Source organism: Erinaceus europaeus, chromosome 11, assembly GCF_950295315.1.
Source record: "Erinaceus europaeus chromosome 11, mEriEur2.1, whole genome shotgun sequence".
NCBI lineage: Eukaryota > Metazoa > Chordata > Mammalia > Eulipotyphla > Erinaceidae > Erinaceus > Erinaceus europaeus.
Genome location: NC_080172.1, coordinates 80,130,988 through 80,146,979, shown reverse-complemented (window position 1 = coordinate 80,146,979; position 15,992 = coordinate 80,130,988). Strand labels below are relative to the sequence as shown.

The window sequence follows — 15,992 nt, the reverse complement described above, 5'->3', positions numbered from 1 at the left end:
GGAACACAAATCATTATTCACACAGACGCCCCACAGTTGGGTGAGAGCATAACGGTTTAGGCCACATGGAGCTAGCAAAATGGCTGCCTCTGCTATGCCCAACAGCCCTTCTCCAGATCTGGTGGTGGAAGAGAGAAGAGCAAAGAGAGCGAAAGCGGAAATATGGGTGGCTTTTATGGGAGGATTCCAGAAGTGGCAAGGCCGATTGGGATTGGCTAGGAAAGGGGGTGGAGAGAGACAAAGGGCATGTTGGGAAGGTGGAAGTGTCCTTAGCAACTGTTGCAATGTTTTTAACTGAATTAGCAATACCCTGAGGGGATAATGTGGTGGATATCTATAAACAATGTTTGCATGGAAATATAGTCCTTTGTGGGCCCTGCCAATGTTCGACCACATATGCACAATTTCCCAACAAAAGATAATTTAAAAAAAAAAGTGGGTATGGTGTAACTGTTTTTTTAACCAGAGCACTGCTCAGCTCTGGCATAGGTGGCACTGGGCATTGATTTTTACAAAACAGAATTACCGGTTAAACATAACCAGTTTTGGCCCATTAAACTGTTTGTCTTAAGGAATAATTTGTTGAAAATTTAGGAGACTTTGTCTTTTTTGTTTTGTCATGTATAATGTATTACAGACAGAATAAGTAACATTTTCCCAATTCTATAGCATAATTTGCAAATGTGAAACATAGGAATATGAGTAACAATATATTTGTGAAAATAATGTGATCAAATGGAGTTTTAGAAATGACATTTTCTCTTTATTTAAAGATATTTCTGTGACTATTACATTCACTAAAATGTTCAAATGGCTTTATTTTCCTTTTTCTTGCATGTTGACCTCTTAGATATAAATATCAGTTCTGAAACATGCCCAAATATGTGCCCTAGAATTCCTGCATATGAGTTTTTTCTACATTTTTATTTGATTAATTTTTTAATTTGTTAAGTCACATGTGTTATTAACTTATCTGTATGGTTCATAAGAAGCAATTGCTTCAGGAGTCAGACAATAGCGCAGCAGGTTAAGCATATGTGGCGCAAAGTGCAAGGACCAGTGTAAGGATCCCGGTTCAAGCCCCCGGCTCCCCACCTGCAGGGGAGTCACTTCATAGGCGGTAAAGCAGGTCTGCAGGTGTTTATCTTTCTCTTCCCCTCTCTGTCTTCCCCTCCTCTCTTCATTTCTCTCTGTCCTATTGAACAACAATGACATCAATAATAACTACAACAATAAAAAAGGACAACAAAAGGGAATAAATAAATATTAAAAAAAGAAATAAGAAGCATTTGCTTTAATCTAGAATTGTAATAAATCATGAGTTTTCTTAATTTTCATATTATTGTTATGTAATGCACAGATGAGTTATTGCTGCATGTTGTTCTTTTCTTTTTCAGTAAAAGAAGCCTTGAGCCCTATAAAATTTAACAGATGGGGTCTCCCAGAAGTAGATCCAGAAACTATGCAAACCAGTGAACCAGGAGTGTTTGCAGGTGGTGATATTGTTGGCATGGCTAACACAACAGTGGAATCAGTGAATGATGGGAAGCAAGCTTCTTGGTATATTCACAAATACATACAGGTAGGTATTTGCTAAAAATTTCAGTGAATTTTTGTAATGCATAAGTATTTTCTGAGTTATTTGTTCTTGTCATTTATATAGCATTTTTTCTAAGTATGTAAAACTACATAGGGGTTATGTTATAAGCATTTACTTGGACACAGGATTATTTTTTAAATGTAAACTGGATAACATCAGTTTAGGTAACTCAATATTTACTGTGGAATGTCATGAAGTCATTCCTGCTATGCTCAAAATATTTATCATTGGTTTATACATTGATAATAAAGCACTTGCTGGAAGATATACAATATGATAGGTAGAATTTTTATTCTTGATATTTTTACATAATCCAGAAAAAGAAGTTGTTTATTCATTTGGATCAGGTGAATTACTTATTATCCACCCCTCAAATCACATAGCTCCAAGTAGCAGGAAATTTTTTTTATAAATTTCCATGATAATTTTTTACTAGCTTTATGATTAAAAGGTAAAATTATAAAATGTAAAATTGAATACAGTTTGGTACAGTGAGTAGACTTGCTACTGGGTCTCACTGGGTCTCAGTTGTCTACTTTTTCATTAAAATCTCTGATTTCCTCTTGCTCTACAGCATAGTTAAATGTTGATTTCTCAATATTGCATAAAGTGACACTGTAAAAGCTCTTTTTGGAAAAAAAGTCTCTTGTTAATAAAATTCTGATTCTGGGGCCAGGTGTTGCACACCTGGTAAGAGCTCACATTATAGTGCATAGGGACCCAGGTTCAGGCCCCTGATCCCCACCTGCAGGAGGAAAGCTTCATAAGAGGTGAAGCAAGGCTGCAGGTGCCTCTTTATCTCTCTTTCTATCTATACCTCCCTCTCAGTTTCTGTAAATAAAATTAAAATAATAAGCAGAGTTCTAGGAGTCATGCGGTAGTGCAGCAGGTTAAGCGCACATGGTGCAGAGCTCAAGGACCAGCATAAGGATCCTGGTTTAAGTCCCTGGCTCCCCACCTGCAAGGGAGTCACTTCATAAGCAGTGAAGCAGGTCTGCAGGTGTCTATCTCAACCCCCCTTCTGTTTTCCCCTCCTCTCTCCATTTCTCTCTGTGCTATTCAACAACAACGACATCAATAACTACAACAATAAAAAAAAAAAACAAGGGCAACAAAAGGGAATAAATGAAAAAATAAAGTTCTGATTATATTTTTTTTCACAGTAAAACTTTGTTCTGTTTCCTGCCTCACTTTTTTTTTTCAAGTTTCTCATATTTAAATAAGATCTGCTTTGTCTTTAATGCTTCCTTGAATATTTCCTTTTCTTTGCCTTGGCCATTTAGTCTGTATAGTTGTTCTGCAGGTTTTTTTTTTATTTTTTATTTATAAAAAGGAAACATTGACAAAACCATAGGATAAGAGGGGTACAACTTCCACAATTCCTACCACCAGAACTCTGTATCCCATCCCCTCCCCTGATAGCTTTTCTATTCTTTAACCCTCTGGGAGTATAGACCCAAGGTCATTGTGGCATGTAGAAGGTGGACAGTCTGGCTTCTGTAATTGCTTCCTGCTGAACATGGGCGTTGACAGGTCGATCCATACTCCCAAGCTGCCTCTCTCTTTCCCTAGTGGGGAAGGGCTCTGGGGAAGCGGTGCTCTAGGACACATTGGTGGGGTTGTCTATCCAGAGAAGTCTGGTTGGCATCATGCTAGCATCTGGAACCTGGTGACTGAAAAGAGAGTTAACATACAAAGCCAATAAATTGTGGACTAGTTAGGGACCTAAGGGCTGGGATGTGCAGATGAAGAGTTGGGGTGTCCTCTGTTTTATAGATAGCTAGTAGGCATATTTTAGTTATATTCCAAAAGGCCTGTGGTTATACTAGTTTTTTTTTTCTTTTTGCCCCTGAGCTTGAAATCTGATATGCCAGTGGATCCAAGTTATTGTCCGGGGAGATGATGTCATGGCTGGAAAAATTACCAGAAAGCTGGATCAGGGAATAGAGTAGCTACCTAATATGGGAAAGGGGTATAAATATTGTTGACTGTAAACCCCATTGATTTGATGTGATCTGGGGCCCTGTTCTGCAGTTTTTTAAATTCTCATGGAACTACTTATCCACTTACAGCATGTCATGTATGTCCAGTTTTTTGCCTATAACCACTCACCTCAATATTTCTGAATAGTGTGACTTTTGATACTCAAGTGTAGATCAGCATGGTGTTCTAGAAAGAGTAACTAGCCTTGACAAAAATACGGCGTAGGACATAGAGTTTTAGGGATAAGAAAATCTGAAACCAAGAGTGTTATACAGTGATCAAGAAGGTTGTTCAGTAGGTAGCGCACATGATTTGCATGTGTGTGGACCCAGGCTCAATCTCTAGGGACACATGTGAGGGAATGTGTTTTTAGTCTCTCAGTTTCATAAAATAAATTAAAAAAATAATATTCAAGTCAGTTGTATGTTAGAAGAGACTGGGAGAAAAGGGAAATAATTTAAATGTGCACAAAAAATATTAGGGAGCAAGAAAAGACAAGTTTGGAGAGACACTGACTCCAATCTGCAGGACCTGTGCTTGAAAGAGTTTCTATGACCTGAAAAAACTTTTAGAGGTAATATTCAAGACAATCATTTGGGATGTTTGTTTGGTTGGTGGCCTCTTTGGTTATCACTGAGGCTTGGTAGCTGCACTAGGAATCCACTGCTTCCGGTGGTTATTTTTTTCTTTAAATATATTTTTATTTGATAGGACAGAGAGAAAGTGAGAGGGGTGGAGTAAATAGAGAAGAAGAGAGAAAGACACCTGCAAAACTGGTGTGCCACTTATGAAGTGACCCTCTCGAACCTGGAACCTTATATTTGTCACTATGTATGCTTAATGGCATGTGGGGTGCTTCAGTTATGTCTCTTTTTATTTTCTATATATTCCCAAATTTACCACAATGTATTTTTAAATTTCACTTTTATTTTCATTTTCATATCAGTCCTCAGGCTCTCAGTTGTATTTCTGTTTTAACTCCTTAATCTGCACCTCCAATAAGGCAAGTTCTCTTACTTGGATGGTATCACATTCATGTCCAACTAACAGACTTGCTGCTCTAAAACCTGTTCTACTTCCAGCACATAACATGTCTGATTTCCATATTTAAATCTTCTACATCAGTGGGCCTCAGATTTAGATTATTCAGAACTAAGAAATTTTTCAGACTTCATTGGAGAACGATTGGACTGACAACTTATTTTACTGGGTAACAACATTGAAACACATATTCAAACACACACACACAGTGTCACACACATACAGTGTCACACACACACACACACACACACACACGATGTAATGCTCACCAAATATATATAAATAAGAAAGCTTATAAGGAAAGTAGAAACAACATTGTCTCAAAATGAGACAACTAAGAAAACATAGTTGTAAGTTTTACACTAATGACTACACATTTTCTCAATATAAAATAGTAATTTAACTCACCTTTATGAACTTTTGTGTTGTTGGAAAAGTCATAATGCATTTTTGCATAAAAAAGAAAAAATCATTATGATCTTCGAACAACTGAATATATCCAAATTATAAAAAATCCTTCATTCTCTCATATTTTTCCAGTGAATTCAACCTCCTTAAGGGCTTTTTGTACACAAATTCTTATTTGTATTACATATAGAATGTAATTTTAGGTTGATCATATATCTCACAGATGAGCTTGCTAAACATATTATAATAAATTAATATAACAAGGGGACCAAGTGATGGCACACCTGGTTAAGTGTACACATCACAGTGTACAAGGGCCTAGGTTCAAGCCCCTGGTTCCCCACTTGCAGGGGGAAGGTTTCACAAATGGTGAATCAGGACTACAGGTGTCTCTCTGACTCTTCCCTCTTTGTCTCCCCTCCCTCTCAATTTCTCTCTGACTCTATGCAATAATAAATAAAAATATTGGGAGTCAGGCGGTAGCACAGCGGGTTAAACGCACGTGGTGTAAAGCGCAAGGACCCTGCGTAACAATCCCGGTTCGAGTCCCTGGCTCCCACCTAGAGGGCAGTCGCTTCACAGGTGGTGAAGCAGGTCTTCAGGTGTCTGTCTTTCTCTCTCCCTCTCTGTCTTCCCCTTCTCTCTCCATTTCTCTCTGTCCTATCTAACAACGGCAACAACAATAATAACTACAACAACAATGAAAAACAGCAAGAGCAACAAAAAATAAAATAAATATTTTAAAAAATTAGAATAAATAAATAAAATATTTCAAAAACAAATTAGTATAATATATTAAATGAGCAAACATTTTACATGGTTCTATTTACTCATGGAAGGAAAGAAGAAGGTTTAAAAATACATTTTGCTAGGAATGACAGTGTTAAAACATAAATTTTAAAAATTGTGAGCAGCTAACATATTGGATTTTACCTAAAGATTTAGACTTGTCAGAATGTTAAATTGAAATTGAAATTAAAAAATTGAGTAGAAATGGAAGATAGGTAATTTTTTAATTTTAAAACAATATTTTATCATTGGTGCTTTAACACTAGTTTATAAATATATTAGTTTTTAAGGGCAGTCACACACACATCTGTGGTTTTTTTTTTTTTAATATTTATTCCCCTTTTTGTTGCCCTTGTTGTTTTTTTTGTTGTAGTTATTATTGTCATTGTTGCTGGATAGGACAAAGAGAAATGGAGAGAGGAGGGGAAGACAGAGAGGGGGAGAGAAAGGTAGACAACTTCACAGCCTGTGAATCGACTTCCCTGCAGGTGGGGAGCCGGGGACTTGAACCGGGATCCTTACATTGGTCCTTGCGCTTTGCGCCACGTGCGCTTCACTCACTGCACTACCACCAGACTCCCACATCTGTGTTTTTTAAGTCACCTATTCAACATTAAGTTCCTGTGCCCCTCTTACCATCTAAGAGTAACCACTGCTCTCATAAAATCAAAGAGATACTTTGATCACTCTTTTGTTTTGCCAGTTCGTATGCAGACACCTAAAGAACTGCTTGCCACTCTTGAAGTGAATCCCCTGCAGATGGGGAGCGGGAACTCGAACCCTGGTCCTTGTGCTTGATAATATGTCCTTGTGCTTGGTAATATGTGAGGTTAACCAGGTGCGCCACCATCTGGAACTCATATGAGCATTTTTTTAAACAACTAGCAGTCCAAGATTATTTAGGTTGCTTTTTGTTTTTTCCAGTTGTGAATAGTTGCAGCTGTGCTTTTTATTTAGTGTTCTCATGCCCTCTGAGTACTTTCATAGTAGTATTGCTGAATTGTAAAGTATCCCCATTTTTGTTTGTTTAAGGATACTTCATATTATTTTTCACAATGATTATATCTGCTTGTATTCCCACCAATAGTGTACCAGAGTTCCTTTTTTTCCCCCACATCCTTGAAAACACTTGTTCCCTTGTTTGTTTTGTTGATGTAGGTCATTCTAATATGTATGAGGTTCTATCTTTACTTTCATGGGTTCTCCAGTACTGCATCTTCTGGGATTTTTACTGTTGAAATTACTTTCTGTAGGAACTCTTGTGAGGTTAGTTTTTTTTTTTTTTTTTTTTTTTTTTTTTGATGCATAGAGCTCAGTTTGGGTTGTTAAGCTAGCCAGGTGTGCTGAAGGTGGTATAGGGCTTCTCTTTTGTGTATATATCATTGGAGGAAAGGCTTTGGGAGATGACCTTTGGCCCAGTATGACTTTTTGCTTTGCAGTGATAATGCTTGGGAGGTACAAAACTTAGCAGGATTGTTTCATCCTGTATCTAGTTCTTTGTGGATCTGCAGTGGAGATCTTTTCGTTCTTTCTTTTCTTCCTTCACTTCTTTCTTTCTCTCTCTTTTTTTATTATCTTTATTTATTTTTTGAATAAACACAGCCAGAAACCCAGAGGGAAGTGGGTAATAAAGCCAGAGAAAGACATAGAAACACTGGCAGCCCTGCTTTACCACTCACAAAGGTTTCCTCCTGCAGGTAAGGACTGGGGGCTTGAACCTTGGTCCTTGCACATTGTAGCATGTGCACTCAGCCAGGTACACCACCTCCTGTCCCTGAGACGCCATTTTTCTCCACAAAGCAAGGCACGATTTTCTAGCCTATCCTCACCCCGCTGAAATGCCATTTGTTTGCTGACTTTCTCCTCTGCCACATAAATGAATCCTGTGAGCAGTTTGGCACTCTGATTCACTTGAGATGTTCCCTGGGGACAGGAATAAAGAGCCTGTGGTCTCTCCCCTTTCTGATGCACTGTCACAAGGCTGGCAAGATGGCTGTAGTGGCTGCCAAATACTGCATTTTTGGTCCCTCTCCCCTTTATGGGCATGTACCCACATTCAGTCAATGATATTTCTTCCAGATATCTGGACTGTGGTCTGATCAATTCTGGTGTGTTCTATTGTTATATTTTGTACTTGTAAGGAAAGTGAGATTTGAAGTGACTAACACACTATGGCCACACCTCCAAAAGTCTGTAGGTAAAGATTTTGTCAAGTAAAATTGACACTGTTGCCTTTCTGTCAGATTGTTGGTATCAGTGTTAAGTAGTGATAAGACTAAATGCAGAGACAATATGGGACTTACACTATCATCTTAGTTCTGATTGCTCTCATCCAATTTACTCATTTAAAATTCTTTAGGAACTCTTCTCACATAAAATAAAGCCTACACTCCTGGATTTTGCTGCCCATTTGTTTTTCTGTTATAGTTTCTTCTCAATGTGTCCTTTCCTCAGCTCTCTCAGGTTTCATGTATCTGAGTCCTACTTGTGCTTCAATGTTTTGTTTCTTCCTTCTCCTTCAGGACCATGTTCTTATAGTTTGTACACCCCAGGTGTCCCTAGTGAACATTGCTGGTTGGTCTGTCATGCTCGAGTACAGTAAACATACTTCTTTATCCTTATACCTTTAGAATGAAGACTATATTGGGAGGGGGTAGATTGCATAATGGTTATGCAAAGAGACTCTCATGCATGAGGCTTCCAAGTTCTAGGTTGTCCCCTGCACCACTGTAAACCAGAGCTGATTAGTACTCTGGTTTGAAAAAAAAAAACAGGGGGAGGGAGTGGTCGGACGGTAGTGCAGTGGGTTAAGCACATATGGTGCGAAGTACACGGACCAGCTCAGGGATCTTGGTTTGAGCCCCCAGCCCCCAACTACAGGGGGGTTGCTTCACAGGTGGTGAAGCAGGTCTGCAGGTGTCCATCTTTCTTTCCTCCTCTGTCTTCCCCTCTTCTCTAAAATTCTCTTTGTCCTGTTCAACAACAATGACAGCAACAACAACAACAATAAGAAGAATGACAACGATAAACAGCCAGGGCAACAAAGGGGAAAAAATTGACTCCAGGAGCAGTAGATTCCTAGTGTGGGCACTGAGGCCCAGCAATAACCCTGGATGCAAAAAAAAGAAAGAAGGAAAAAGGGATTACATTTGTCTAATTAATAGGATTAATAGAATTAGATAATTCATTTTAAAGAATTAAAAAAATATGTTATTATTTTTTATTTTTAAATTTTTAAATTTTTTTTATTTAAGAAAGGATTAATTAACAAAACCATAGGGTAGGAGGGGTACAACTCCACACAATTCCCACCACCCAATCTCCATATCCCACCCCCTCCCCCGATAGCTTTCCCATTCTCTAGCCCTCTGGGAGCATGGACCCAGAGTCATTGAGGGTTGCAGAAGGTAGAAGGTCTGGCTTCTGTAATTGCTTCCCCGCTGAACATGGGCGTTGACTGGTCGGTCCATACTCCCAGTCTGCCTCTCTCTTTCCCTAGTAAGGTGTTTCTCTGGGAAAGCTGAGCTCCAGGACACATTGGTGGGGTCTTCAATCCAGGGAAGCCTGTCTAGCATCCTGATGGCATCTGGAACCTGGTGATTGAAAAGAGAGTTAACATACAAAGCCAAACAAATTGTTGAGCAAGCATGGACCCAAAGCTTGGAATAGTGGAGAGGAAGTGTTAGGGAGGTACTCACTGCAAACTCTAGTGTACTTCTGCTTTCAGGTATATATTTTGCAGTAGTTTATGGATACGTGTGAACATAAGCTCTCTCTCACAGAAACTGGTGTATATCTAGGTTTTGGAACTTTGTTAGAAAAGTGAACCACCTGAGATGAAATTAGAGTGTACTATAAAAGGAAAGGTCTCACCTGAGTAATGAAGCTGAAGGGTTGTCATTCCACACGTGAAGTCTCTGGACACAGTCTGAGGTGAAGCATGTTGAGGTGGCAATCGTTGCGTTGGTTAGGTTGTGACCGGCAGATGCAATATTATTTGATATGGATTGGGAGAGGCATACGGGAAAGTGGGCCCTATCCAAGGGTTCCAGGACTGGGGGAAGTAGGGGCTCTATAGTGGAGATGTGAGGTTCCTGCTGTCTTAGGGTTCCAAAAGACAATCATCTACTTTATTTTAATGGGAAAGAGTAGATACAGAGGGAAAGATACTAAGAGAAAGAGACCAGAACACTGCTCAATTCTGGCTCATGGTGGTGCTGGGTATTGAACCTGAAATCTCAGAGCTCAGGCTTTTAAGGCATTTGCATAGACATTATGCTATCTCCCCAGCCCCATTTTAAAGAAATTTAAAAGGAGGTTTAGAGAATTCATTAGTGTGCTACACAAATTTATTTGCATTGTAAAGGTGCTCTGTGGGCTGGGAAGGCAGCATAATGTTTATGCAAAAGACTTTCAAGCCCGAGGCTCTGAGATCACAGGCTAAATCTCCAGTACCACCATATACCAGAACTGAGCAGTACTCTGGTCTCCCTCTCGCTATGTCTATCTTTTTATCTGTATCTTTCTTTCACTAATGTAATGAATGAATGAAATAAATAACATATTTATAAAAGAGGTGTTTTCTTAGAAATGCAGCTTATTTGTTTAAAAATTTGATAAAATATAAAATGTATTCATGAACACTTGAACACCATGTCTTGAATTTTACATAATTTTTTGAGGAAAATCACACTAATGTACTTAAAATTATTTAATATATGATAGTACAAATTCATGCATACAGCCTTTATAACTATTCAGATTTTCTTTTGTAATATACTTTTTCATGTTAAATGTATTTTTAAAGGACAACCATACTGAGATTTAAGTAATGCCTGTAGTTGTCTGGAAAGAACTGCACTTAAATTTCATTAATTTTGGTTAATTACCACTTATTGAGTACCAGCTGATCAACCCGACACTTGAAATATAGATGATACCTAAGTGAATACATGAGGAGAGGTACAATATGATAAAAATTAGGGCTCTGCATTACATAAAACTAATTTCAAAGTCAGTTGAAAATTTTAAACTGTATAACTTTGGGCATGTTACTTCTTTGTTCCTCAGTTGCTTTTCTTAGGCATCAGTAAATATTTTATTAATAGATGAACAGTCATAATTATGTTTGCTACCCATGTAGGTTGCAGGGAAGATTATAGCAGGTTATTTGTGCCAAATTCTTTGCCGAGAGTCTGAGCTATACATATTTGTATTACCGTGTGGGCTATTAGAGATAAATCTTTGGATAGTTTAAGTGTTATCAGAGAAAAAATTAAAGTTCAAAACTTTAATATAAAATTAAAATGTAGAATTATAACAAATGAACATTTAGAGCATATCAGATAATTATAGGAACATTTCATTAAGAAACTCACTTATCCATATACATCCATTCATCTATCCATGTAGTTTTTGTTTTGTCACCCACGCCTGAATTAATTAAACATATGGTTGAATATATGTGTATGTAAATTAAACTGTGGGCATTTCCACTAGTGATATCACAATACAAAATACAGTTACACAGTATATATCTAATACACGTGTATGTAATGAAAGTGAGATAAAAACTGTGAAGGAACAAGTGTAGCACTGAAGACAATGATTGTCAATCTGTAAATACTAGGATGTAAAATTTGTAGACTTCACACAAATCATGCTACAAATAGAAAGGAATGATAATAAAACTTTAAAAATACTGTATGTTTGAACTACTGATTTTTTAAAAAAATTATATTTATTTATTTATTGGATAGAGACAGCCATAAGTCAAGCAGGAAGGAGGTGATAGAGAGGAGGAGAGACAGAGAGACAGACACCTGCAACAATGCTTCACTTCTTCTTCTTCTAGCGTTTGCTAGAACAATGCTTCACTACTCACAAAGCTTTCCCCCTGCTGGTGGGGGCAGGGGGATTGAACCCAAGTCCTTGTTCATTGTAACATGTGAACTCAACCAGGTGCACCACCACCCAGCCCCTGAACTGCTGGGTTTTTCGGAGGACATCTGGATATGATTTTATAGCATGCTTCCTTTGCAAGGAAAATCTAAACAAAGGTACCAATTGGCTGACATCCAGACCAGTTTTCACTCATCAACAATGTTATCTTGAGTTTTCTGTATCCAGAGAACTATGTATCTCCCTCGCATGTTCATAAAGCAGCTTTCTGCTTGCTTCCTAGGCCCTGTACCCATGCAAGAGCTGACTTTTCTTCCCCTCCACTAAACGGCAGTTTAAGTTTATGGAGGTCCTAAACATAGAGGAAATGGAAACATAGGAGAAATGGGAGAGGAGTATGAAATTTTGTTGGAGTTAAAACATGAGACTACCTATTAGGGTTTTAATTTGGGTTATATAATGAAGTAGGCATTTGGTAGGAAATGGCCAAATGATGCAATGGTAGTATTACTCATGGTGTTAATATACAGAACATTTTATAGTTGGTGAACATCTACTTCCTTAATAGTTACTATTTTTCAATGTTTAACATACTTTGAGTTTTAAAAAAATTGTTTTATTAATTTATTATTGGATAAACACAGCCAGAAATCAAGAGGGGGGAGGGAGAGAGGGAGAGAGACAGAGAGATACCTGCAGCCCTGCTTCACCACTCGTGAAGCTTTCCCCATGCAGGTGAGGACCAGGGGCTTGAACCTGCATCCTTGCACACTGTAAATGTAAGCACTTAACTAGGCGTGCCACCACCTGGCCCCACACTTTGATTTTTTTTACTTCTTTATTTAGTAATGTCCTGCCAGGTTCTCAGACATGTATGAATTCATGATAAACTTCATGATAAACTTTTTCATTCTGAGGAAGAGATGAGAAGGAGCCAGGCAGTGGTGCACTGGGTTAGGTGTACATAGTACAAAGCTCAAGGATCCATGCAAAGATCCCAGTTTGAGCCCCTGGCTTCACACATGCAAGGGGGTTGCTTCACAACCAGTGAAGCAGATCTGCAAATGTCTATATTTCTCTCCCTCTCTGTCTTCCCCTCCTCTCTCAATTTCTCTCTGTCCTATCCAAAAATTGAGAGAAAAAAAAAGGAAGAGATTAGAGAGGCCAGAACCATAGCATTTGATATCATTAAGCGTACTTATCTATGGTATGTTTTAACCCAGAGCTTCATACTTGTATGTGTTCTATGAGGTGATCAGTCTACAAGCCCTAAACTTACTCTTTTAAAAGTAGTTTTATCAATAATAATTTCTGAATGATTCACCCTATTTTTTGTAACATATATTCGCAACTGGGTGCATAACAGTCCACCCCTCACCTTAATTTTTTTATTTTAATTTTTTAATTTTGGATAGAGACAGGAAGTTGAGAGGGAATGAGAGGATGGAGTGGAAGAGAGAGAGATAGACTTTTCAACACTACTTCACTACTTATGAAACTTCCCCCTTGCAGGTGGAGACTGGAGCCTTGAACCTGGGTCCTTACTTACTGCAGTGTATGCACTCAATCAGGTGTGCCACCAGCCAGCCCTTTCACCTTAATTTTTTAATAGTGTAATTAATGAAATACAAGCATGGTATTTTCTTTCTTCAACTTGAATGATAATAGCTTAATAGCAAATATAACTTTTGACACTGTACTCAAAAAAGAGAATATAACTAAAAGTACAGCAGTAGTGAAAAAAATGTTAAATTTTAAAATTTATCTGTACTTGACATATCTATTTTTGAGAGCTTTTATATCCTCTCATAAGAACATGTGTGCACACATGTGTTTGTATATGTGTCTGTGTTTGTCATATGTACAGATGGATAGATTGAAAGTTATGTTAAAAAAATTCACCTGTTCTGTATTTGGCCTACACATCATTGAAGGGAGCTTTGGTGCTATGATGTCTTTCCCTTTCTTTTTCTGTTTCTCCAGTTCTCTTTTGCCAGTGAGAACAAGGGACTTGAGCTGGGGGTCCTCCTATGGTAAACCATATGTACTTTACCAGTTGTGAAACTATCCAGCAAGCTTCTCTCTCTTCCTATTTGAAAAAGTCAGTCTTGAAGCAGGGAAACTTCAGTACCAACCTCAACAGCAACAATAATTATTAACTACCTCAATAAGCCATACATTTTTTAAGGTGCTTATAGTGATGGTTGAATTTAAGGAATATTCATGTAAGAGTGGGGGTATATAGCATAATGGTTATGCCAAAGAGATTGTCATTCATGAAGCTGCAAAGTCCTAGGTTCAGTACCCCACACCACTATAAACCAGAGCTGGTAAGTGCTCTAGTAAAAAATATATATATGAAATAATTAGAAAAAAGATGCATGATTTGACTTAATAGAAAATTAATTTACTACAACCAATAAATGCAGAAGTAGTCAAAGAACAGATATCCTGACTAAATTACTGAAATATTTGTATCCTCCTTGAACCAATATATATATATATATATATATATATATATATATATATATATATATCACTGTGATGTTATTATTTGTTTAGCATATACTTGTATAATTTAATACAGTGCACCGTTTAATGAATTTGATTTCACTGTGAAACCCTTATTTTACAAATTTTAAATACAAGACTCAATTTTTTTTGTTTTTCTTATTGTAGATTCTCCTTCATTTTAACATATTTAGCTCATTGATCTACATAGTTAAAATATCTAATCCACAGAAATACAATTGAGAGCATACTCTCTATTTTATAATCACACAACCAGCTAGTAGCAACAGAAATTTGATAGGCTCATAGGAGTGCCATTGCAGTGCTTTAGCATGTGTCAGCCATTCTCTGGGTGTCTCATAGTAGAATAGAAATTAGTCCAATGAGTATGTTAGTTACTTAGAATTCTCTAAGGAATACACCAAACATGAATGTTAATATCAATTATAATCAATCTGCAAAAATGCAATAATTTTGAAGAATAAGCACTTACTTTAATATATAATTAATTAAATTTCCTGCACAGAACAGTGGAGGAAAAGAAGCTACATGTTATTTCAAGATGTGTTCTTCACTGAAAACAAACTTTTAAGTTTGAAAGATATACAGGCTAAAATCTTCTAAGTTTCTAAACTTAAATTTATATTACTCTAAAGTTAGTGGAAGTAGCTATACTGGTAGAAATGTGAATATTAAATAATGAGGCAACAGATGAGAGTTAGACAGAGCATAAATATGGAATGAATAGGGAAGGATAGACATTCAAATGAAAAGAATAATCTTTATAGACCTTCAAATATTGGCAAGAAATGAAAAAGAAAAGACATTATTTGAAATAGAATTTATATGTAACAATGAAACACTTAAAAAAAAACTTCAGAAGATAAGGAAGAAACACTGGCACCTTAAACACTAAAAAAAATGCTTTGGTTGCTGTGTTTCCAAGTTACTTTAGGAGCACCTGAATATTATCAATAAATAATAGAACTGTTCAAATTGATGAGCTGTAGAATATTTGTCTAATGGAAACCAGCATTTTAGGCCAACTTTCAAGAATATGCCCCCCTTTTTTATTTCACTTATCAGTAAAAGTTTATTGAGGGAATGGTGATTTTTAAGATTGTTGTCACAAGGGTGCATTTTCATTATTGATTAATTTTAAACATTTCTGCTGTTCTCCCAGCTTTATCATATAGTCCTAAATGGTATCCTTTTGCCCTGTTTCACAGTATTCCATATGCTGATAATAAATGCCTGTGTTAATATGGTTGGCATTTTTTCGGTTGTTTAGCTTATGAATCTATGTTATCTTTTCCAGTTTTTCAGACCTACTTCCACTAATTCCAGTTGCAGAATTATCTTAGAATATGTGTACAACACAAATGCTTAAATATATTGGAATCTTACTAAAAATATAAAGGGTCTCTTTTAAAGTCACAAAATCACAGAGCACAACTATCTTTTCAGTTTTAGCTTTCTAGAGTAATTTTCAGTTTATCATTGATGTGTATGTGAAAGTATAATGAAGGCTACAGTGGAAATCCAAAAATGTCATTTACTCATTTGTATGTAGTTTATATTTTGGAATAGATGTTTGTAAAGTTCATTATCACCATTGTGAATTCCTTACTTTGATGACCTACTTTTTTACTGCTTTTTCTATATTTTCTTGGGTATAAAAAAATTCCTTAGTTGTTGGGGGAATAGTACTAGGTATCATGGAGACTGTTAATAAGATACAGAGCCCTCTTGGTTACTA

General features: G+C 37.0%; 1 protein-coding gene across 1 annotated transcript in view; it reads left to right on the top strand.

Annotated features, from left to right (window-relative positions):
• DPYD (dihydropyrimidine dehydrogenase) overlaps positions 1 to 15,992 on the top strand; it is a 944,675-nt gene that overhangs the window by 411,520 nt on the left and 517,163 nt on the right. The window contains exon 12 of the mRNA XM_016189943.2: positions 1,398 to 1,582. Coding sequence (XP_016045429.1) covers positions 1,398 to 1,582 — 185 coding nt within the window. The remainder of the gene's footprint in view (positions 1 to 1,397; positions 1,583 to 15,992) is intronic.